This window comes from Cervus elaphus, chromosome 16, assembly GCF_910594005.1.
Source record: "Cervus elaphus chromosome 16, mCerEla1.1, whole genome shotgun sequence".
Classification (NCBI taxonomy): Eukaryota; Metazoa; Chordata; class Mammalia; order Artiodactyla; family Cervidae; genus Cervus; species Cervus elaphus.
In genome coordinates, this window is record NC_057830.1 from 20,247,583 (window position 1) to 20,272,275 (window position 24,693).

The window sequence follows — 24,693 nt, forward strand, 5'->3', positions numbered from 1 at the left end:
GAATCTAAAGACATCCAATCTAAAGTGTCTCTTGGTTTCCTAGGTCCAGTGTGGGGCCCCGTCACCTCACCGTGTGGAATACTTCCAATCTGAGTCATGACAATCGACGAAAGTACATCTTTAATGAGGAGGGAGGACCACACCAGCTGGGCATCCGGACCCACCAGGACATTCCTCTCCCGCCAAGGAGAAGAGAGCTCCCTGCCTCGCTGAGCACCAATGGGAAAGCAGACACCCACAGCGGGGCTCGGAACTCAGTGATGCAAGAGCTGTCGGAGCTGGAGAGGCAGATTCAGGTGATCCGCCAGGAGCTGCAGCTGGCCGTGAGCCGGAAAACGGAGCTGGAAGAGTATCAAAGGACAAATCGAACTTGTGAGCCCTGAGTGGCCACGCTGCTCCGCTCTCTCACTTCCTGGCCTTCCTCTGAGCCCTTGAGACACTTTGTAATGCTCTTTTGTAACTACTGACCAAGGTGGGGGGAAGCTGAGGTTTGGGTCTTCTTAAGAGGTCAAGTGTGCTCTCCCTCACCTGCAAAGCAGTGGTCAGTCTTCTCAAGCTCATTCCTAGGTCTCCTGGGTAGGTGTTTTTTTCAGAGCAGGAATCTTAGTCAGGAGTAAACGCCATGTGAGGGATCTGTGAAAAACCAGACAACCCCAGCTCCTGTTAACCTTTTCACCAGGTGCCACATTACTAATTCTGGTTTTTAGCCCATTCTGTGCACTATCAACTATAAGAGATAAAAGTGTTAACCATATCTGTGTCTTCTTGGGTTGTTGGTTTTAAACATGAAAGTTTATGAAAAGTGAAAGTATATGAAAGTGAAAGCCGTTCAGTCATGTCCGACTCTTTGCGACCCGGTGGACTATACAGTCCATGGAATTCTCTAGGCCAGAATACTGGAGTGGGTAGCTTTTCCCTTTCCAAATCTTAATATAGAGCAGGGTTATTCGGGGCTGTGACTTTTGCTACAGCTCCCCAGTCTAGATGTGTCCCCACAGTCTGCATGGGGAGCCAGGGAAGAGCTAGAGACACTTGGGATGGGGAGGTGGGTACTTAGAAAAGTCGGCTGAACTCATTCATATTACAGGCTGATGACTGATTGGATCAGGCAAGAGCCCTGGTTTTAAAAGGGTCCTGGATCTCTGACACCATCCTAACATTGGGTAGGAACATGTTTACATGTTCCACTATGAAAGGGGACAGAGATGCAGTGAGCAGGAAGAGGACGAGCAGATGAGGCATTAAAATGTACACCATGCTTTTTGAACAAAATAAAAGTTTGCTAAGGAATGAATAGGGCTCTACTTCTAGCTAAGCATCTACACTATAGTGTGTGCCTTTTATAAAGCAAAAGAGAGAGAGAAACAAGGCAAGGCTGTGACCTTAAGATGAGACTGGGATATTCCTGCTAACTGCCTGCATAGGACATGTGAGCTGGTACTGTGGGTTAATGGAGATGTTCTGCAAGCCATGTACTAGGCTGTTCTCAGATCAGCAGTCACCTATGTCTTAGCTGTAGGACTCCCAGAGATGAACCTCAAGCCTGTGTACATCACAAGCTTAAGCTTTCAGGAATGTGCCCTGTACTTTTCATATCTGTATGGATCCCTACCAAGTCAGTCTTGCAGCCTCATACCCCCTCATCTGTAAGAAACTGTGAACAGGCATTGGTCCCTCTGATTCTCCCCCAAACCCTATCTAATGGTTGATAGGAGTAAGCGGTTTCCCCTTTCCCAGTGTACAAAGGCTTGGACATGCAGAATGGGAAAGGAGTATGGACACTATAGAATTCTCAATCCCCTAGGGTTTGAGCACCCAATCTCATTAGGGTGCTGACTGCCAGGGCCCATCCCCAAAGGATGGGGTGGGAAAGGGGGTGGATGTGGGCTCAGAAACCTCCTGTTACTGACACCACCACGTGACTGACATGTGGTCTAAAAATGACTCTTTGAGAAACACTGTTCTAGAAGTTTGGCTGTTCCAAGGTATGGGGAGAATTGAGAAGAAAGTTTTATGATCTTTTCTCAGAAATCTTCAGCACACACCTGCTGATTCACTGTCCATACAGCCATCCTCACCCCAGGGCACCGTGTCAGACTAGACTTCCTTGTCTATCAATTACTTGCTTTATTTTCTCAGCTGCTTATCGTCTTTGCTCCATCCCAATCAATTTGAAACCTACAATGACTGAGCACTGTGCCAAGCACTATGTTCTGTAAGTTGCAGATCATTGCAAAAGCTCCTTAAATGCAAAATTTCTTCCCCTACTTTTGGACGAAATCCCTGAATTCCCACCAAGAGCTGCCCAGTGCCCCCAGGGAAAGATAACACTTCAAGCTGCAAGTAAGATAACACTTGAGCAATTAGTTAGTTGTCTGAGAAACCCCTGGGGGTGGATATAGGCTTAGAGATTCTGATGAGGTAGGGTTCTTCTAATGTTAGACTTCATCAACGTCACAGATGAAACCATTCAGCAATGAGGGGACAGTGAGCCCTGGAAACAGAAAGGACAACTCTGTTTTGAAATGCCCATCCTCCCACGTTCTCACCCCAGACCCAGAAGCAGGTTTGCAGCCGCCTTTGGAAGACTATGCCCCTTAGCGATCCAATCCCACCTGCAACACCTAAGGATGCTCTCGAGACTCTGCCACCACGCTCTGCACTGCTAACCTCTGCACAGCCTGGAAGGCTGACGTACAGGTGTACCTCAACTCACGTAATAGCCATGCTCCTAATGATGTACGTGGACACTTTTATAACTCAGCTCAGATTCTGACTACTTGAGAAGCTGGCTACTTAAAGGAACCCAGAGGTGAATTCTTTTGTAAAGAATCCTTTTGTAATGCAATTAATTATCCCTTAATGTATCTGTTTTGTAAGTTTGGATTTTTGTATATCAGGTTTACCTTAAGCTTCTCTCCTGAGGCATTCTGAGCAGTGGTGATAACATGCCAGACCACCCTGCCCATCCACAAAGTAGATGACCAGGGCATGGCTTCTCAAATATCTCCTGATGAACTATGTGGCCGAAACTGCAGCCAGGATGCAGCCAGAAGCTGCAGGGGCTGAAAGCAGGCTTATTGTTGTCAGCATTGCTTGAATTGCCTCCATGTTCTGGACAAAGAAAAACAAAGAATAGTTGCTTGTGGTGAAATGAAGCAGTCTTCATGTTAAGTAGCAATGATTATTTTTATCAGTAGTAATTGACCAGTGTTTTGCAATTTGTGAAAGTGTGTTGTATTTTGTAAAAAGATTTCATGAAATGGTGAGTCCTCTGAAAACCTTCCTTCCTTGTTCTGCTCCACCTCTCTTCTCTCAGCTCCCCACAGGCTCAAGAAATACAAAGATCAGAAGTTTTCAGGTGCAGGGTAGTTTTCTGGTGAAGAGGAAAGAGGCAGGGGATTCTAACTTGCCTCCTACTGTGGATCCTATTTCATGAGGTCAGATCTAATTTTCCCAAGGTCTGATGTTGGGAAACCAGGAACATGACAGGCCCACTGTCACATACCCGACCCTGTTTACAAGGGGGAATTCCTGGCCCGGGAAGCATATAATGAATAGGACTGGGTGAGTTGGGACAGATGGGGCTACTGGTTCATGTAAATAATGAAAACAAGGGCTCTAGAGTTTGGATGCCCAAGGTGGAGGAGCAGGGGGATGCCTCCAACAATTGAAGACATGTTGGAAGAAATGTCTGGGCCAGACAAGTGAGGCAGCCACAGGGACCCAATCGGGTGAAGTCTTTTTAACATGCCTGGGGGCGACTCTCCATTATCCACGGATCTTGTTGCACAAACCTTATTCGGGAGTCGCTGCTTCCGTGCCCACCAGATAAGTGGTAAGTGGAGCAGCTGCCAAGCAGGACAGAGCTATGCCATCTGGGCAACAGACTTCTCAGGGCTGATGCTGGGTCTGGTAGAGCCTCGGGGCTAGTGAACCCTTCCTTGGTGTGGATAAAGACGGAAGGAAAAAAAACACAGAGCCTCTCTTCCTCCCCACTCATATTTTTGATAGGCAAACCAGAAAATTCATCCAGTCCTCAGAAGGGACTGATTTCTATCCATCAGTCTGCCACATTTAGTTATTCTTCACCCACCCATGTCCATCTAATCCTATTCTTTTAGTTCCTGTTTTCTGAAAATAACGTACCTATAAGTATTTTCTTAAGGTTTGTAAAGAGTGTTTGCATCGTGTCTTTCACTTTAACGTGTTTGCAATCGCTCCGCTCCAGGAAGGACTGAACTGCTGTCTTGTGAGCATGAAGTGAACAGGCTGTTTTGCTCCAGCCACTTTTCTTGTACAATCACGTGGATGGACTAGACGTCCTCAGGTCTTTTCCATCTTCAGTTTCTATGACTGTGGAATAAATGTTCAGATAGAAACATCACTTCCAGATGTACTGCTGGCATTGTCTTTGGGGACTCAAATGTTGACGTGGTCCCAGCCCCTTTCCCAGCAGGAGACCCAGTGGTGCTGTGACTCCTGCTTGTCTCTGGTGTAGTTCCAAGTGGCACAAAACATGCTGTGCAAACTCAGAGCCCTGGTGCCATGAAGTTAAACTGAAACAGCTTTATCGGAGAGTCACATCCTAGAGAAAGCCACCATACTAAGAGAGCTCTGAAAAACTGCCTGACCACTCTCATTTACTAATTCAACAAACATTTGCTAAACAACGTGTATTTATGTGCCAGGTGCTAGAGACACAATTGTGAGTAAGATGGGCATGGTCTCTAATCTCAGAGACCTTCTCATTTGCTCTTTTCACAACCTGTAAATTGACATTATAATAGCTGACATTTATTGAGCACCTATTTTAGAAACTGTGATCTCATTTAATCTTCATTAAAACCTCAAGAGATTGGTACTCTAGAGTAGGTATACTAGACTTCTAGTCTATAAATAGAAAGACGAAGAGGGAATTCCATGAGTTGCCACAGCTAATAAAAGTAGGGCGAGATTCATATGCAGGCAGTGCAATTCTAGGGCAACCATACTATAGTGTCAGAATATTGACTATCACCTGCAACTTCCTTGTCTTCTAACACCTCTCCCCCAGTCTTTCCACCATACAGCCACCTGCCCATGCATCAGCCTGGCTCCCAGCTCCACAGAAAGCTACTGTGGTAACTGTACCTGCCATGGTCCAGTGAACTCAACATGATAGCCCTTGAGTCTCACAGAAATACTGTTTCAGGGATTTCTTTTTGTTTTTCTAGTCCAACCAAGAACTGGTACAAATTCAGTTCCAGATCACTCAGCAATCCTGCAGTTTCAGATATTTTGCAATTTGCTGCTGGCAAACTTGCCATCATGTGTCTGCTAACTGGGTAGATGCATTCTTCACACACTATCTTTTGTGTTTTAACACTAAGTTGTGTCCAACTTTTGCAACCCCACCAACTATAGCCTGCCAGGTTCCTGTCCGAGATTTCTCAGACAAGAATACTGGAGTGGGTTGCCATTTCCTTTTCCAGGGGATCCTCCCAACCCAGGGATCGAACCTGGGTCTCTGCATTGCAGGTGATTTTTTTTTTTTTTTTTAACCAACTGAGCTACCTAAATCAAATCTTAGAAAAAATATAGACCTATAACCTAGTTCAACCACCAACTTACCCAAGTCTGTTTTATATCATTCAGTCGTTCATATTTTGAGTGCTTGTTCTGAGCCAGGCATTGGGCTGGCTGTCGGAGACAGAAAGATAGAAAGCAGATTCAGATGCCAAGGAGCTCAGTCTGGTGGGGAGACACAAAGTGGGAAAACAACGTGGTGTGTACTGATAAATGCATATTAGGGGACTTCCCTGGTGGTCCAGTGATTAGGGCTCTGTGCTCTCTCTGCTGATGGCCCAGGTTCAATCCCTGGTCGGGTAACTAAGATCCCACAAGTCAAGCAGCATGGCCAAAAAAATGAAATGCACATCAGGTACTACGGGAACAAAGAAAACACCTTTCCACATATGTCTACATGTCATGTGTGCAGTGGAAAAATTGAGTGGAGAGTAACAGTCATCCCAGGTTAAAAAATAAAAACAGCATGTGCAGTTGTGGAGCTGGGAAACTATGACAATCAGGGTATTTAAGAACATCAAATAGTTGAATATGACAGAAACATAAAGCACAATGTAAGTGGCAAGCTACAGGCCCAGAAAGAGAAAAGCAGAGGTAAGATCACTGTGCTAAGTTGAATTTGTATCCCAAAGACCATAGGAACCATTAAAGGATTTTAAGCTGAAAGGGATCTGGGGCAAGATCAGGCTCCTCACCTCTAGGTGGAACTGGCTGTCATTCACATGCATTTCATCTGTCTGTAGGGCAGTGAGCAGATGGAGTTAACTTTCTGATGTTCCAGAGTGACTGGGCCATGACCATCAGTTAACCTCAACAAGTAGACTTCAAGACAGACACAGATAAATACACATGGCCTAGATTCCAAAGAAAATGTCACTTTTGTTTTTCCTAGAAATAAAAAATGTAGAAGAAAGAAAAATTGACCTCTCAATTACTTTATCTGCAAAATGCTGTTTTGAGGACTTACTAGGTGCCAGGTGCTGTGCTAAATGTTTTGTATGTATCATCTCATTTTATCCTCAAAAACAATCCTTTAAAGTAATTATTGTTTTATAGATGAAGAATCTGAAGCAGAGAGACCTAAAGTAACTTGCTAAGCAGCAGGTTCGTACTCACCCAAGTCATATTAGGTATAGTGCCTGGAATCACAATAAGCACTTCACAAATACATAAATGGGTTAGGTGAGCAAGGAGAAATCTAAGATCCTCTGGTTCAATTCTACTCCAGAACAAATTGCTATGGGAACTCACTGAACCAGGGAATAGGGTGTGGCAAAGAGACCCTATTCAAATTAGAACTATCAAGGATAAATACACTGGCTTTATATGTCTTCAGAAAGACTTCCAAAAAGACACAGAAAGTATTTTCACTTATTATCTCCTTGATCACAAACATTCTAGTAGTACAGGTTTCCACTTAGGGTGAAAGAAAAACAGTGGATGGAAGTCTGATTGTCACATTTTGATTAGTAGCAGAATGGGAACTGTTTCATCTCTAAACTAAGAACATGGTTTGAAGTCCCCTTTCAACTCCCACACCTGAGCTTCCAGATCATTACACGGCATAGATTTCAGCATTCTAGAACCCTCAGAGCAAATCACTGTTACACGAATATGAATATGCTATGGTTCCAATTTTGTCTAAAACGTCCCTCAAAAAGGGCTAATCTACAGTTAGAGAAGCCCTTGCTATCATGGGTTGCCTCCAACAGAGGTATCAGTTTCAGAATTCACTATAATTCCTTTTGTTATTACCACAAATGAAATTTAAAATGCAATCATGTGTTTTAGGGTAATTTAGATTTGAAGTATTGCTTAAATATATGAGGAAAGGTTGTTTCCATTAAGCGGATGGAAGAAAAGGAATGTTTGAATTCACTCATTAGGCCAATAAAACAGACTTCTGGAGATTTGTTATCAGAAACATGGAGCTGAATTAACTTAATCATGCAAATCTCTGCTGAGTGTTATGTGCCAGGTCCTCTGCTGGATATTGGGAAGGATTATTGAAACACTGTCCTTTCCGTATCCTAACTTAACTGTGAAATATGTTATACATAAGACATTAACACCTAATGTTAGAAGGAGACCAAACTTGGGCAGAAATCCCCAGGAAGTAAAGCTTAATGCTTTCTTGTGGTGGAACAACTAGATAGAGATCTAGGAAAATTGAAGTGATTTCCATGCCAGGGGTTTCCTACCATGTAAACCCAGTCCAACATATACACAACCTACCAGTTTTCTACATACTCTCAGTGTAGCTGTGTTATGTCAGTCAGATTGCCTTTGTGATAAGAACTAGTCAAAACTTTTCGACAGAGCCATCCATACTTGGGTTATCAATTAACAGTCCTCAGGGAAAATCTTAAGGGTAAAGGTTTAGACATTCCACACCACCAATGACTATAGAAATAGACAAGAGCAGCAGATAGCTTCCTTCCATCATCACCATCCCCATAGGTCTAAAAGAAGACAGTGGTCACTTGTGGATTGTCTGGAATCTTCCCATGAATCCCTGTGGTAACAAATCAGACTCACCACTCGAGTGGCATCCAAAGATGCCTGTGGATCTGGCCAGACAATACAAACAAACCAAGGAATCTCAGTGGAAATTCATGTAAGAATGCAATCGCTAGCAGAAACAGCCAAACACCTTTGAAAAAGACCCTTAGAGGAGGTAAGAAGGTAGGACCCTCCCAAGACTTGCAGTCATATGCCTTAGAGCACATCAACCCTGATTTTGGTCCAAATTGCCACAGCAATTTCCAAGGTTGAAAAACTAAAGGAAAAAAGAACAAAAGACCATCTCCAGAAGACTTGAAAGGTGGGTTTGTTTTTTTTAAAAAAGAGGGTCTCTAAAACGTATGCTACAATCTTTGATATTGACATTTATAGTCATGACATAAAAAACTCTTATGGATATAGAACAGTGATTCTTAGCCTTTTGGGGATTTGTTAAGTTTCAAAATTCCCTTAAGAAATTAAGATCCTTTAAGGATCTGAAAAAAGCTGTGAAAAATGCAGACACAACACAAACAGAATTTGGTATAAAATTTGTGGGTATTCCTGAAGCCCACTCAATGACCTCTTTCCCAATGAGAAGCTAGAATGCCCCAAATCACCAGTTTTGGATCATTATATGAAAATGACATTAAGAGCTCCTCCTGTGTTGCCTGGACATCAAGCTAGTTGGGACTGGAGGCTCCCTGCTCTTTCCAGCTAGAGGAACTTCCCCTAAATCGAGCTTCCCATGAGACTAGCAGTTTCTTTCACAACATTCCACAGGCTCCGTGGTCCCCTGATGCTGGGCAGCTGGCTTTCCTAGCTAAGCATTATAAACAGTTAATATCCAAACCCAAACTGCTACCTGCCCAAGTAAGCTGTCTTGCTCTCCTTCCAACAAACTTATGCTCCCACTTGCTCTATTAAGAGAACAGCAAGGGGAAAGTGCCCTATTAATGAACGCAAATGCACCACGTACCCGGGAGCAGGGCCGGACCTCCTTCTGGCTCTGTGTGTGTGTTGGGAAGGGGGATGGGGAGATTGAGGGGCCCATGACCTCTTTGATGACACTGTAAAATTCCTCAGACTCAGTTTCTTAACCCATTCCACATGAGTCTGGAACTAATCGCAAGTCCTGCTGATTAGATAGTGACCACAAAAGGACATGGAATTTGCCCTTACCCATCTTCTAGGACATGTGGTGATCGAGAAGGATTTTACACAACCCCTTACCAGAGACATAAAAAAACCTCTGGTTTGCTGGTTACCATAAAATTTATCATTCAAGAACTCTCAAACTAAAGTGTCAGGTAGCCTGATACCTTCTGGAAAACAAATCACAATGACTTACTCCCATAATAAACTATGGAAGAGAACTAAATAGTCAAATGAACCATCTTTTAGGCATAACCCCTCCCCAGAACAATCTCAATAAAACAACCAGGAGAAAAGTGCTTCAATTAATCACAGAACAAAATAGTTTAAACACAGCTAGCCTTTTAATCTCAGTTGATTATTTCTGTTCAAGAGAATTTAATTCTAAAACAGCAGGTAGAAAATCAACTAATAATGACAAATATAAAAATTTCAAAGGAAAACATGAACACAAAAGCAAACTGAATCCTGCTTTAATTGAAGCTTGTGGAGTATAAAGTCCTATGGAAACATTACATAGAATTTTCTGAAAACAGGAGTCATAACCACCCCTGTGGAGAGGCAGATGAGAGGAATTCATAGCTCACCAAGGCCTCTCTGCATCAAGTTCCCAGAATACCCAGTGGATCTCTTCACCATCTCAGTCCTGTGCCCCAGCCTTTCCCATCTTGATTTCATTATAAGATGAAAGGGGGCTATAGTATTTGAAATCATTCTGGCCTCAAGAAATTTAAAGACATTGATGAGCAGAACATCCAAAACTTAAATAACTATAACAAGGAAGTCAGTTGACCTTAACAAATTACTCAGCTAGTGAACAGGAGGTGGGCTGACTCATCCTGGACATAAATTTCATTAAGGCTTCAAACAGGAATAAGGAGCATGAAGATATCATTTTATAATCCAAGTTTACAAGAAGTTTACTGTCCAGATCGAGTACCGCTCAGACCCGCAGATAGCTTATTTCTAAAAGATCACTGCCCACTGCAAGAAGCCACATGTCTCCATTCTTCCCTGTCTCCTTCTCAGTGTCAAAAATACCAATTTGACTTCTTCAGGAGGAATGGACAATCCAAGGTTACCCAGGGAGCCTGAAGAAGAGGTTGCAAAGTCTAAAAATAGGAGATAAAGTGGGTGGGGAAGCCAAAAGTTGTTTGTTTCTAATTCATTCTAAAACCCAAGACTGGCATTATCAATCCTTTCCCCCAGCCGAAGTCATCAAAGTATTAGCAAGGAGAACCTGGACACAGTCTGTGAAGGAAAGGGAGTTGACAGAAACACTGCCCTGTGGATGACAGTCAAGGAGAGGGGAGGCAGCAGTTCAGTGGTTAATGACTAAGTGCCTACGGAGCCTGCCCCTCTTCTCCTGGCTTGGATCAACCTATGTAGATGCGATGGAAATCGTTGGCACCAAAGGCAGCGTTACACTTGGGACATTTGCGCTGGCGGGTGTCATAGCGGGTCTTCACACACTCGAAGCAGAAAACATGAAAGCACTTGGTAAGTACAGCATCCTTTTTACGCATGTTGCAACATGGACAGGTCAGGCGTGCCTAGGAAAAAAAAGGAATCAGAGTCAGAGCAACCATAAAGGTTTATGACCCAAATGGCTCATGTAGAAGCAAACAATAAGAAAATCCACTGAGCACTAAGATAATAACAGCACCACCCCCCACCCCACTACCAGAATAAACCATTCTCTGGTTACTTTCACATAAAGAAGTTCAGTATTTATTCCTCTAATCTGTTAGTAGGCCTTAACAAACACATACACACACAGACACAGACAAATCACTAACCTTGTAGTCCTTGATCTCTTCCATCAGAATCTCATCACACTTGGGTACGTTGTCTGGTTTCTTCGTGGTCTCCAGCTTCCTTCGAAGTCTAGAGATGTCCTCCTGTGATGGGAGAGTGTAACTGTTACTCCCCCCAGACCTGCCATTTGTGAGAAAAATTACCGGCTCCAACTTGAACTTTCTGCTGTAGAAAGAAAGGACTTTCTGTCCTTTCATGTCTAATTATCGCCTAAGAATGTAGAGAATTACAAATGACAAGCAAGCAACCATAATCACATCACCAAACTTCAGTTGTATCTAAGTGCAGTCAATTCAGTTCTGTGAAAATCCAGTAGAAGAGTTTAGAGGGATTAAATTTTTTAAAAAAGGAAGATGATGAAAACTTGATAGGCCACTTTATTTGAAGGCAATTATTTTAAGCTGAAGATAGACTGGATTAAAATTTTCAGATTTACAACTGTAAACGATAGAAAGGCATCCTAAGAAACAGTAGGTGATGCAAGAAACAAAGATTGTAGAACTTTAAAATTCTCTAAATTTTTTTACTGATAATTCTTTATGATTTCACTAACTCATTCATTTAAATAAATAAGTACTGATTCCACAGCCATTACGTGGTAGGCACCATGATAGGCTTTAGGGATAATTTTCAGTGAAGAAAATAAACTCTTGTCACTCAAGGAGTTAAGTAGGAAGTTGCATACAACAGATCACTGACTCTTAAAACATGTCACTTTAGAGCCCAGAAAACCCCTAAAAGGCAAAAAGGGAAGAAAAAACAACTGACCTGGGCCCGTTTGAAATTGAACATATCTTTTTCTTTGGTGACACTGTTCTCTACAATCTCATCCTGAAAATCGTGGAGCTTCTTCTGAGCCATCTCCAACTGTGCTTTGAGGTCATCTGCAAGCTGGGCTGCCTCCATTGCCTATGAGGGATGTATAAGTAACACCTCATCACCAATTGTTTGCAGTGAGAAAAAAATATGAACCCAAGCCCAAGGAATAAAGCAAACCTGCAATTTCACCAGTGTCATACTTATTTGTTTGTCTGAAGACTAACCATCACGTTAGACCACGGAGTAACGCCCACCATACCTTGCGTTTATTCATCTCTAAGGCCTGGGTCCTAAGACCCAGCTCCTTCTCTCCTGTGCCGATGTTGCTCTGTAATAGGTGCTCCTTCTCCTCCAGCTTCCTCACTACCTGTAACTGGGCATCAACCTCAGAAAAAGAAAGTCACATTTTAACACAAACAGCAAAGAGAGGGGGAAAAAAAAAACTGACTAAGCTCTGTTAATCCACAGGTCCATAAAAGAAGCTCTTTAGAAATCTCGAGCTAATACTAATTCTATCCATAAACCTTTTGAATTACATGCAAGACTACGGCAATTTCTCATCCTGACATTCAGAGGTAATCACATAGCCACTCTTACTATTTTTCATGCAGCCGTCCAGAAGTTTTTAAGATACATGGAACACACACAAAAGACATACACATTTTTAACACAAGATACATAAACAAATGAATCCCTTAGTGATATATTTTAGACAATTTTCTATATTGGCAGATTCACATTTGTTTAAACAGCTCATTGTACTCCTCTGTATGGATGTATAATTTATTTACCAATACACTACTCATGTACATTAGTTTTTAGGGTTTTTTTCCTACTATATAAAAAGTGCCACAATAATTATCCTTTTATATGTATTTTCACGTTGAAAATGCCCTATTTCAACAGGATTCTGGAAAGCTTTATTCATTCTAGTTACCTGAGTCTTCAGAGTCAAAACCTGGTCTGCCAGTTCCTCCTTCTCTTCTTTCAGCAGCTTATGGATCTGATTGGACTTGATACGCTCTGACATGAGCTTGAAGTTTGCATCATCCTTCTCCCTCAGTTGCTGCATCAAACGGATATTTTGCTCCTGCATATCTTCAAAGGCCTGACCTGTGACATCCATCTCAGAGAGGAGAGCTTCTTCTTCCTAAAATAAGAAAGAAGAACCTTCATTTTAATAAAATCTTCTAACTCCAAAGAAGTGCACACAGGAAATTAAACATGTCGACTATTAATCTGGAAATAACCAAGTGACAGGGAGAGACAGTTTTTAAGAAGCTTAGTTCTTAGTCACTAGGAATACAGACCAACCTAGACAGCATGTTAAAAAGCAGAGACATTACTTTGTCAACAAAGGTCCGTCTAGTCAAGGCTATGGTTTTTCCAGTAGTCATGTATGGATGGTGAGAGCTGGACTATAAAGAAAGCTGAGCACGAAAGAATTGATGCTTTTGAACTGTGGTGTTGGAGAAGACTCTTGAGAGTCCCTTGGACTGCAAGGAGATCCAACCAGTCCATCCTAAAGGGGATCAGTTCTGGGTGTGCATTGGAAGGACTGATGCTGAAGCTGAAACTCCAATACTTGGGCCACCTGATGCGAAAAGCTGACTCATTTTGAAAAGACCCTGATGCTGGGAAAGATTGAGGGCAGGAGGAGAAGGGGACGAAAGAGGATGAGATGGTTGAATGGCATCACCGACTCAAAGGACATGAGTTTGGGAAGACTCCGGGAGTTGGTGATGGACAGGGAGGCCTGGCATGCTGCGGTTCATGGGGTCGCAAAGAGTCGGACACAACTGACAACTGAACTGAACTGAGGAATACAGAAGAAGCCTTGTTGTCTGAAACCACTGGCACTGATTATTAGCCTGATACTCACTAGTTGATCTGAATTTGAACTGAGCTGAGGCAGACAAAAATTATACAAATCGTTATCTAGCAAACTGATCAAGTAGGAGTTGGTAAGAAAATTCCCACCATGCAATCTCATATTTTCTCATACTTTCCCACAATTATAATACTAACTGTAATCTATAGACTTTCCAACATACTGAAAACATCTAAGTTTCATAACAATCTGATAAGTGCAGAACAGTATATAAAAACAGTTTTAGTCAACATTTATCTAATTATAAATTACGAGCATCTTTTCATACGTTTATGAGCCATTTGTTTTTCTGTGAATTATTCATATCTTTGTTGTTGTTGTTGTTTAGTTGCTAAGTTGTGTCCAACTATAGCCCATCAGGCTCCTCTGTCCACAGGATTTCCCAGGCAAGAATACTGGAGTAGGTGGCCATTTCCTTCTCCAGGGAATCTTCCCCATCCAGGAATCAACCCCACATCTCCTGCATTACCAGGCAGGTTCTTAACTGCTGAGCCACCAGAGAAGCCCCATTCATATCCTGTGCCTATTCTATTGGGTTTTTGAGTTTTCTTCCCTATCATTTTTGGGGAAATTTTTTGTATATTAAAAAGATAAGCCTTTTTATGAAGAGTTAGAAACATATTTTTCCTGTTTGTCATTTATCCTTTGGCTTTGCCACCACATAGAAGTTTTCTGTGATTTTTTTCCATAAGTCAAAATTATCACCCTTTCATCTTTTTAAGCTATTATTACTAGTTAAAAAGGTCTTCTCCACTTCAAATGAAAAAAAAAACTTATCTGTTTTCTTCTGGCTCTTTTATGGATTTCTTTAGCACTATATATAACATATATATATGTTTATATACTTACATTTATATAACATACATATATGTTCCATTTGGGAGTTATCCTAGAATATGTAGAGTGTTCAAATATATGTCCACCTTCTTTCCAATATTATTATGTTTTTGCCCTACCACGTTTAATTATCTTCCTTTATTCTGTTGAGTTAAAACCCTTTTTCTCACACATATTAAACACCCATGTGTACTTCAGTCTATTTATGCAGATATATCTAGGGCTTCCCTGGTAGCTCAGACGGTAAAGCGTCTGCCTACAATGCGGGAGACCCGGGTTTGATCCCTGGGTCGGGAAGATCCCCTGGAGAAGGAAATGGCAACCCACTTCAGTATTCAGGCCCAGAAAATCCCTTGGACCGAGGAGCCTGGGGGGCTACAGCCCACGGGGTCGCAAAGAGTTGGACACGACTGAGCGACTTCAGCTCTTATGATTGTTCTAACCATTTTTGGTATGTTAGAAAATTCATTGGGACTTAAAAATAAAGAAATATATGTTCCTTTGAGAAGGGGACAAGTCTCTACAGTGCTGTGACTCAGGAACTACCACAGTTAACACATGAGTTATTTATTTGTAAACTATTTGGGGAACATATATTTCTTAGTTTCACATAAAATTTCACATAAAATTTTATATATTCATTACATCCCCTGATTCCAGATCAGCAGAAAAAAGACAGATTCCTCAATAAACAGTTTCTGAACAACTGGCTATCCATCTGAAAATAAGAGTAAATTTCCTTCCTCTCAAATACACCAAACAAAGTAACTGAATGATGAGAGACTTCAATGCAAAAACAAACAAACAAATACATAAGAGAAAAAAAAATTAACCAAAAAAAAAAAAAAACTGGAATGACAGGGCAAATTTCACTGTCAATTACTTACGTAAAAAGCAAAACTTCCTTTAAAAATCTCCTTAAATAAAGAAAGTACGCCCACCTGCTTGGCCATGGCCAGCTTCTTCTGGAGGTACTCTATCTGCTCCTCTACTGCCCGGATCTTCCTTAAGGCATCTTCATCAGCCATTTTCTTATTCTCTTTTTTCTCCTTATCCTCCAGATCCTTGAGTCTTTGTCTTAAATCTTCCAACTATAGGAGGAAAGGAATCACACAAAAAGAGAAACAAAAAAGCTGTCACACAGTTTCAAAAATCAATTAAATCTGTGCACAAATAGAGGACCCATAAACACCAAAAGAACCTTTACAGAATGGTGCAAGGAGACAAATGATACACTAGTGTGCTACATCACAGCCCTGCTTTAATACCACTCCACTCCAAAATCACATGCTTCTATAAGCAGCATTCTGGAGAACCGCAGATGTACTTTCCTTTAAAATAGTAATTTCACCCTTCTTTTCTAGGCTCCCAAATTTTAAAAGCATAAGGCATTCTTTCAAAAAGTAATCAGAAGAAGAAAGTCAGTATTACCATGATTTATATGGCAAATAGGGGAGCAAAAAGTTTAAAAACTATTCCCCATAATTTTCTGATGGAAAATCTGGAAATCTCAATTTTAGATGGTCTTCAAAAGGGAAGAAAATGCTGCAAAGTTTTAAACACTAACTTTAAAGGTAAAGAAACCACAACCTTCAGAAGTGTAAACGAAAATCCCACAAATGATTTCGATCAGAATGACAGTTAACGGCAGACCAGGTTACCTCTGCCTTAGACTTCTTCTCTGCTGCCATCAGCTGAACCTTGTCTCTCTGCTCCTTTGGGGCAGAGCGGTACATATCCAGCAACAGTTTCATCTCCTTCTGGCTCTCCTGTGCTTTTCTAGGATGAGGGTGGCGGAGACAAAGGGTTAATGAGAAAACAAGGGCATCAGATCAAGGGAATTTTGAATTTAAACAGTTCTATTTTACACTTTATACAACACATCTAAAAGACATGACTTTTGCAAAGACTATTAACAGACTTCTGGACACGCTCAAAGTATAGAAAAGTAAGCTGTATAAAGGAGTCCTTTCTCCCTTCAGACCGAATTCACCACCATAAAGTTATAAGATAAGCACTTGTGGCACTTCTTAAACAGGCAAAGTTCTGGGGCCCCACTCTTAGAAACTGAGATTCTGCAGGTCCGGGATGGGGTCCAGGAATGTACTTTAAATAAATCACTCAGATGATTCTGATACCACACTTGAGAAAAACAACAAAAACAACAACTCTGCCTCAAAGACAGCAAGAGGAAGAGAGGGGAAAAAAGGAGAAAATTCAGTTTAAAATATACCACTAATCCTAGATTTGACAGTTGAGTGATTAATCATCAGTTAAAGACTAAAACTTTATCTTACTAAACTTTCAAACCTCTTAACAATCCTTTTCAAACGTTTTGAGGACAGTAGCCCCTCTAATCCAAACATCAATAAAGACTCAACTATGACCAATGCAGAGCAAGAAGGAAACCAGTTCTACCAGCAAAGTTCCTGGTTGCGCAGGAGGAAGAGGGGGCGATATGTCAGGTTACGGCAGTTTTTCTTGACTCAAAGGTCTGTCTTACTGTTGCAGTGCCTACAGGAGTAAACTTCCTAGAAATCTCTTAAATGATCTGATACATACACAAATTACTTAACCATCAGGCAAAGAGATCAATATTGTTCAAGGTACAGCCATACATATTCCACCTATTATAATTTAAATTATAATGAATGCCAACAATTTGCCCAAATTCAGTAAACAGCAGTAGTTAATTTCCAACAGTTCTCATGAGTGTTACCTCCATCATGATATCCTTTCCCTTAATTTGGATTCATGAGGAATAAGGCTGCAACAACAGGGTTTACTGAGACCTGATCACTGAGCCAGACTATACAGCAGCCATGCAAGGCCACTGAAGTTGTACACTTGATCAAGAACTGAGACCACGTTAACTGTACACTTGATTACAATGAGAATATTACAGTTATTGAATAAGCCATGCCATCATTCAAGTACAACGTCCTAACCTTCACTTTAGAGTTAGAAACAGTTACTCTAAAGACATTGCTCTTACTTGAGTTCAATCTTCAACTGTTTGATAATTTCCGCTTCCTTTTTCCTTCCATCATCATGTTTCCCCTTCTCTTTCTCCTTAGCAGACTCTCTCTCTTTTTCTGACTCTTTCAGTTTCTGCTTCTCTCGTTCTCGCTCCTTCTCCTTCTCCCGCTCTCTTTCTCGCTCCCTCTCTTTCTCCCTCCTTTCTCGTTCTCGCTCTTCCTCGTCGCGTTTGGACTTAATTTCGTTGACCTCCTCCTGAGACGCCTTCGATGCAGCAGACTGGGCGGCCACGTCCTCAGGATCCTGTTTTAGCTCTGCAGGCTCGTCCTTGGGGTCCTCGGTGCTGGACTGAGACTGCAGGAGGGCGCTGCCACTGCGCAGCCGAGTCTGGGAGGGCAGAGAAAGGAAAGCGGCATGCACGCTTACGGTGACCACGCCGTTCTCACCCCAGGACAGCTCTGCAGACTTAGCTGTAAACAATGTTTATCCTGCTCCTCCTGATTATTACCTTGTTCAGGTCCGACTGGGCTTCCCTCAGTTTCCGCTTATACCTTAGGACCTCCCCTTTCAGCTGGTGGTTGTGATTCTGGAGGCTACTGATGAGATGGCGCATCTCCCGGTTTATGGGGCCTTAAAAACAGCAACAGCAAAGTTAGGAAGAACTGTGACAAGGGCAAAGGCATGAGGAAATGCAGAACACATGAGGGACTTCCAAGAAACAGGAAGAACTGTCAAAAGGTAGATTCCTTCTCGGAAGATGGAAACGAATCTGACCAACTTGAGTTAAAACACAAGCACCCAGTCTGAACACCAAAATGCAGGACAGAATTCAAGTTCTTTAGGACTCCTGAGCTCCAGTTAGTGCTAAAAGTCCTGGTGACCGTGCTGTCTTTCAAGGAAGGCATGTGCAGCAAAGCCACAGGGTGGAGCCAGAGTAACAGTACCTGCTTGTTCATTGGCAGCAAGGGTCTGCTCGAATTCTATCCTCAGCATCTCATACTCCTTGCGGACCTGGGCCAGTGTATCTTCCAGCTGGATCACTTCCGTCCTCAGCTTCTTATGAAGACTAACCTCATCTCGCTACACACAGAAAAAGGAACCAAACATTCTTATCAAAATGAAGTAATGTCACCATGTTCTAGGACTATGTTTCCTAAATTTGACCTGGAAGGGTCTAAGAAGAAAAAAAGAAAATATCAAGAAAAGAGGGATTAGTTCCAATTCAATCAATACATTCAATCAACACTTACTGAGTACCAGAGAACTGCATAATACTGATTTGAGAACTGGCAGGAGACTCAAGAAATACAGGAAGTGGCTCCTAACTCTGAGAGTATTACAATTTAGTTGGAGAACTAAAGAATTAAACAGTATATCAGTAGTCAAGTAAGATATATTAAATTCATTTGGCAGACATATAGTAAATGACCAACTACCAGAAACATAAACTTAAAGGCTAAGGAAAATGCAGAAGTGAACACATAAATAAAAGTTTCTGCCTTAAAAAAAAATTATGTACATAGCCATGCAGCTTCTATACACTGTTCTCCCCCATACACATAAGACTTCAGCCACACTAAACCATTTTTTTTTAAGTTTTTCCTTTTTCTATCTACCAGTAAACTTGTATTTATCCTTAAGATTCACATTCCACTTTGGCAAGTGGAATCAGGGCAGGTCCACAGTCAAATCAGATGCTGCTCCTTTATCACTGCATGCTTTGGACATGCTCTATTGCACCACACTGCATTCTACTGGATACTACTCTCCCCACTTGACTGTATAATCCTTGATGGCAGGATACCCACCATCTACCAAAGCAAAGACCTATAGTCACTCTATAAATGTTTGCTGAATGAATAAAAAATTAACTGAGCAAGAGAGAGTAAAATTATAAAATTTATGAGGGAGAAAACTTATACACAGGAGGAAAAGCTAGGCTGTTACCTCGATGAGCTCAACTTGACGCTGGTGGGTTCCCCTGGTGCCATGAAGCAGGGTCCGAGCCTCATCCAAGTGTGCTTTCAACTGTAGACTCTCATTGTATAGCACGGAGAACTGTGACTGCATACAGCGATATTCTGGAGTCTCCTTGACCACTTCCTCCACTGCACTCCGTAATTCCACCTTAGGAGTGCCCAAAGAAAAGTCAGAAGCACTGCCCAAGGACACACCTAACACATAGACCCATCTCAAAACTCATTACTGGGCACTCCATTGCTCTCCAAAGAGAAGAAATCAAATTCCACGCACCAGAACACTGACGCAAGCTTCCCTAACCAGGAAACCTTGACAAGCCAATCGTCTAACCCCACCCACGGGGTAAATCCTCCACAATAAAAACGAACCACAGACCTCCAGAATACAGAAAGCCCACTCCAGACACAGCAATCTAAACAAGATGAAGAGGCAAAGAAATACCCAACAGGTAAAGGAACATGAAAAATGCCCACCAAGTCAAACAAAAGAGGAGGAGATAGGGAATCTACCTGAAAAAGAATTTAGAATAATGATAATAAAAATGATCCAAAATCTTGAAAACAAAATGGAGTTACAGATAAATAGCCTGGAGACAAAGATTGAAAAGATACAAGAAATGTTTAATAAAGACCTAGAAGAAATAAAAAAGAGTCAATTAAAAATGAATAATGCAATGAATGAGATCAAAAACACTTTGGAGGGAACCAAGAGTAGACTAACGGAAGCAGAAGATAGGATAAGTGAGATAGAAGATAAAATGGTGGAAATAAATGAAGCAGAGAGGAAAAAAGAAAAAAGGATCAAAAGAAATGAGGACAACCTCAGGGACCTCTGGGACAATGTGAAACGCCCCAACATTCGAATCATAGGAATCCCAGAAGAAGACAAAAAGAAAGGCCATGAGAAAATACTCGAGGAGATAATAGCTGAAAACTTCCCTAAAATGGGGAAGGAAATAGCCACCCAAGTCCAAGAAACCCAGAGAGTCCCAAACAGGATAAACCCAAGGCGAAACACTCCAAGACACATATTAATCAAATTAACAAAGATCAAACACAAAGAACAAATACTGAAAGCAGCAAGGGAGAAACAACAAATAACACACAAAGGGATTCCCATAAGGATAACAGCTGATCTATCAATAGAAACCCTCCAGGCCAGAAGGGAATGGCAAGACATACTGAAAGTAATGAAAGAGAATAACCTACAACCTAGATTACTGTACCCAGCAAGGATCTCATTCAGATATGAAGGAGAATTCAAAAGCTTTACAGATAAGCAAAAGCTGAGAGAATTCAGCACCACCAAACCAGCTCTTCAACAAATGCTACAGGATCTTCTCTAGACAGGAAATGCAGAAAGGTTGTATAAACGTGAACCCAAAACAACAAAGTAAATGGCAACGGGACCATACCTATCAATAATTACCCTAAATGTAAATGGGTTGAATGCCCCAACCAAAAGACAAAGATTGGCTGAATGGATACAAAAACAAGACCCCTATATATGCTGTCTACAAGAGACCCACCTCAAAGCAAGAGACACATACAGACTAAAAGTGAAGGGCTGGAAAAAAATATTTCATGCAAACGGAGACCAAAAGAAAGCAGGAGTTGCAATACTCATATCAGATAAAATAGACTTTCAAATAAAGGATGTGAAAAGAGACAAAGAAGGCCACTATATAATGATCAAAGGATCAATCCAAGAAGAAGATATAACAATTATAAATATATATGCACCCAACATAGGAGCACCGCAATATGTACGGCAAACACTAACGAGTATGAAAGAGGAAATTAATAGTAACACAATAATAGTGGGAGACTTTAATACCCCACTCACAACTATGGATAGATCAACTAAACAGAAAATTAACAAGGAAACACAAACCTTAAATGACACAATGGACGAGCTAGACCTAATTGATATCTATAGGACATTTCACCCCAAAACAATCAACTTCACCTTTTTCTCAAGTGCACACGGAACCTTCTCCAGAATAGATCATATCCTGGGCCATAAATCTGGTCTTGGAAAATTCAAAAAAATTGAAATCATTCCAGTCATCTTTTCTGACCACAGTGCAGTAAGATTAGATCTCAATTACAGGAAAAAAATTGTTAAAAATTCAAACATATGGAGGCTAAATAACACGCTTCTGAATAACCAACAAATCATAGAAGAAATCAAAAAAGAAATCAAAATATGTATAGAAATGAATGAAAATGAAAACACAACAACCCAAAACCTATGGGACACTGTAAAAGCAGTGCTAAGGGGAAGGTTCATAGCATTAAAGGCTTATATCAAGAAACAAGAAAAAAACCAAATAAATAACCTAACTCTACACCTAAAGCAATTAGAGAAGGAAGAAATGAAGAACCCCAGGGTTAGCAGAAGGAAAGAAATCTTAAAAATTAGGGCAGAAATAAATGCAAAAGAAACTAAAGAGACCATAGCAAAAATCAACAAAGCTAAAAGCTGGTTTTTTGAAAAAATAAACAAAATTGACAAACCATTAGCAAGACTCATTAAGAAACAAAGAGAGAAGAACCAAATTAACAAAATTAGAAATGAAAATGGAGAGATCACAACAGACAACACTGAAATACAAAGGATCATAAGAGACTACTACCAGCAGCTCTATGCCAATAAAATGGACAACTTGGATGAAATGGACAAATTCTTAGAAAAGTATAACTTTCCAAAACTGAACCAGGAAGAAATAGAAGATCTTAACAGACCCATCACAAGCAAGGAAATCGAAACTGTAATCAAAAATCTTCCAGCAAACAAAAGCCCAGGACCAGATGGCTTCACAGCTGAATTCTACCGAAAATTTAGAGAAGAGCTAACACCTATCTTACTCAAACTCTTCCAGAAAATTGCAGAAGAAGGTAAACTTCCAAACTCATTCTATGAGGCCACCATCACCCTAATTCCAAAACCAGACAAAGATGCCACAAAAAAAGAAAACTACAGGCCAATATCACTGATGAACATAGATGCAAAAATCCTTAATAAAATTCTAGCAAACAGAATCCAACAACATATTAAAAAGATCATACACCATGACCAAGTGGGCTTTATCCCAGGAATGCAAGGATTCTTTAATATCCGCAAATCAATCAACGTAATACACCACATTAACAAATTGAAAGATAAAAACCATATGATTATCTCAATAGATGCAGAGAAAGCCTTTGACAAAATTCAACACTCATTTATGATTAAAACTCTCCAAAAAGCAGGAATGGAAGGAACATATCTCAACATAATAAAAGCTATATATGACAAACTCACAGCAAGCATTACCCTCAATGGTGAAAAATTGAAAGCATTTCCCCTGAACTCAGGAACAAGACAAGGGTGCCCACTCTCACCACTACTATTCAACATAGTGTTGGAAGTTTTGGCCACAGCAATCAGAGCAGAAAAAGAAGTAAAAGGAATCCAGATAGGAAAAAAAGAAGTGAAACTCTCACTGTTTGCAGATGACATGATCCTCTACATAGAAAACCCTAAAGACTCTACCAGAAAATTACTAATCAATGAATATAGTAAAGTTGCAGGATATAAAATTAACACACAGAAATCCCTTGCATTCCTTTATACTAACAATGAAAAAACAGAAAGAGAAATTAAAGAAATAATACCATTCACCATTGCAACAAAAAGAATAAAATACTTAGGAGTATATCTACCTAAAGAAACAAAAGACCTATACATAGAAAACTATAAAACACTGATGAAAGAAATCAAAGAGGACACAAACAGATGGAGAAACATACCGTGTTCATGGATTGGAAGAATCAATATTCTCAAAATGGCTATTCTACCCAAAGCAATCTATAGATTCAATGGAATCCCTATCAAGTTACCAACGGTATTTTTCACAGAACTAGACCAAAGAATTTCACAATTTGTATGGAAATACAAAAAACCTTGAATAGCCGAAGTAATCTTGAGAAAGAAGAATGGAACTGGAGGAATCAACCTGCCTGACTTCAGACTCTACTACAAAGCCACAGTCATCAAGACAGTATGGTATTGGCACAAAGACAGAAATATAGATCAATGGAACAGAACAGAAAGCCCAGAGATAAATCCACGGACCTATGGACACCTTATCTTTGACAAAGGAGGCAAGGATATACAATGGAAAAAAGACAACCTCTTTAACAAATGGTGCTGGGATAACTGGTCAACCACTTGTAAAAGAATGAAACTAGAACACTTTCTAACACCATACACAAAAATAAACTCAAAATGGATTAAAGATCTAAATTTAAGACCAGAAACTATAAAACTCCTAGAGGAGAACATAGGCAAAACACTCTCCGACATAAATCACAGCAAGATCCTCTATGACCCACCTCCCAGAATATTGGAAATAAAAGCAAAAATAAACAAATGGGACCTAATGAAACTTAAAAGCTTTTGCACTACAAAGGAAATTATAAGTAAGGTGAAAAGACAGCCCTCAGATTGGGAGAAAATAATAGCAAATGAAGAAACAGACAAAGGATTAATTTCAAAAATATACAAGCAACTCCTGCAGCTCAATTCCAGAAAAATAAATGACCCAATCAAAAAATGGGCCAAAGAACTAAACAGACATTTCTCCAAAGAAGACATACAGATGGCTAACAAACACATGAAAAGATGCTCAACATCACTCATTATTAGAGAAATGCAAATCAAAACCACAATGAGGTACCATTACACGCCAGTCAGGATGGCTGCTATCCAAAAGTATACAAGCAATAAATGCTGGAGAGGGTGTGGAGAAAAGGGAACCCTCTTACACTGTTGGTGGGAATGCAAACTAGTACAGCCGCTATGGAAAACAGTGTGGAGATTTCTTAAAAAACTGGAAATAGAACTGCCATACGACCCAGCAATCCCACTTCTGGGCATACACACTGAGGAAACCAGATCTGAAAGAGACACGTGCACCCCAATGTTCATCGCAGCACTGTTTATAATAGCCAGGACATGGAAGCAACCTAGATGCCCATCAGCAGATGAATGGATAAGGAAGCTGTGGTACATATACACCATGGAATATTACTCAGCCATTAAAAAGAATTCATTTGAATCAGTCCTAATGAGATGGATGAAACTGGAGCCCATTATAC

The 24,693-nt window shown here is 40.8% G+C and overlaps 2 protein-coding genes across 3 annotated transcripts in view; one reads left to right on the forward strand and one right to left on the reverse strand.

The window, feature by feature from the left end:
- The window catches only part of GRIN3A (glutamate ionotropic receptor NMDA type subunit 3A), a 187,276-nt gene extending 186,528 nt beyond the window's left edge, over positions 1-748 (forward strand). Inside the window, exon 9 of the mRNA XM_043927912.1 lies at positions 44-748. Coding sequence (XP_043783847.1) covers positions 44-383 — 340 coding nt within the window. The 3' untranslated portion in view covers positions 384-748. The remainder of the gene's footprint in view (positions 1-43) is intronic.
- An 8,799-nt stretch (positions 749-9,547) lies between these two features.
- The window catches only part of RNF20 (ring finger protein 20), a 29,930-nt gene continuing 14,784 nt past the window's right edge, over positions 9,548-24,693 (reverse strand). For both annotated transcript variants that reach the window (XM_043927628.1, XM_043927629.1), the window contains exons 10-20: positions 19,517-19,696; positions 18,514-18,649; positions 18,078-18,199; positions 17,586-17,956; positions 16,252-16,369; positions 15,532-15,681; positions 12,800-13,012; positions 12,122-12,247; positions 11,812-11,952; positions 11,025-11,126; positions 9,548-10,778 (exon numbers count right to left, since the gene is read on the reverse strand). In XM_043927628.1, the coding sequence (XP_043783563.1) occupies positions 10,602-10,778; positions 11,025-11,126; positions 11,812-11,952; positions 12,122-12,247; positions 12,800-13,012; positions 15,532-15,681; positions 16,252-16,369; positions 17,586-17,956; positions 18,078-18,199; positions 18,514-18,649; positions 19,517-19,696 (1,836 nt within the window). In that variant the 3' untranslated portion in view covers positions 9,548-10,601. The remainder of the gene's footprint in view (positions 10,779-11,024; positions 11,127-11,811; positions 11,953-12,121; positions 12,248-12,799; positions 13,013-15,531; positions 15,682-16,251; positions 16,370-17,585; positions 17,957-18,077; positions 18,200-18,513; positions 18,650-19,516; positions 19,697-24,693) is intronic.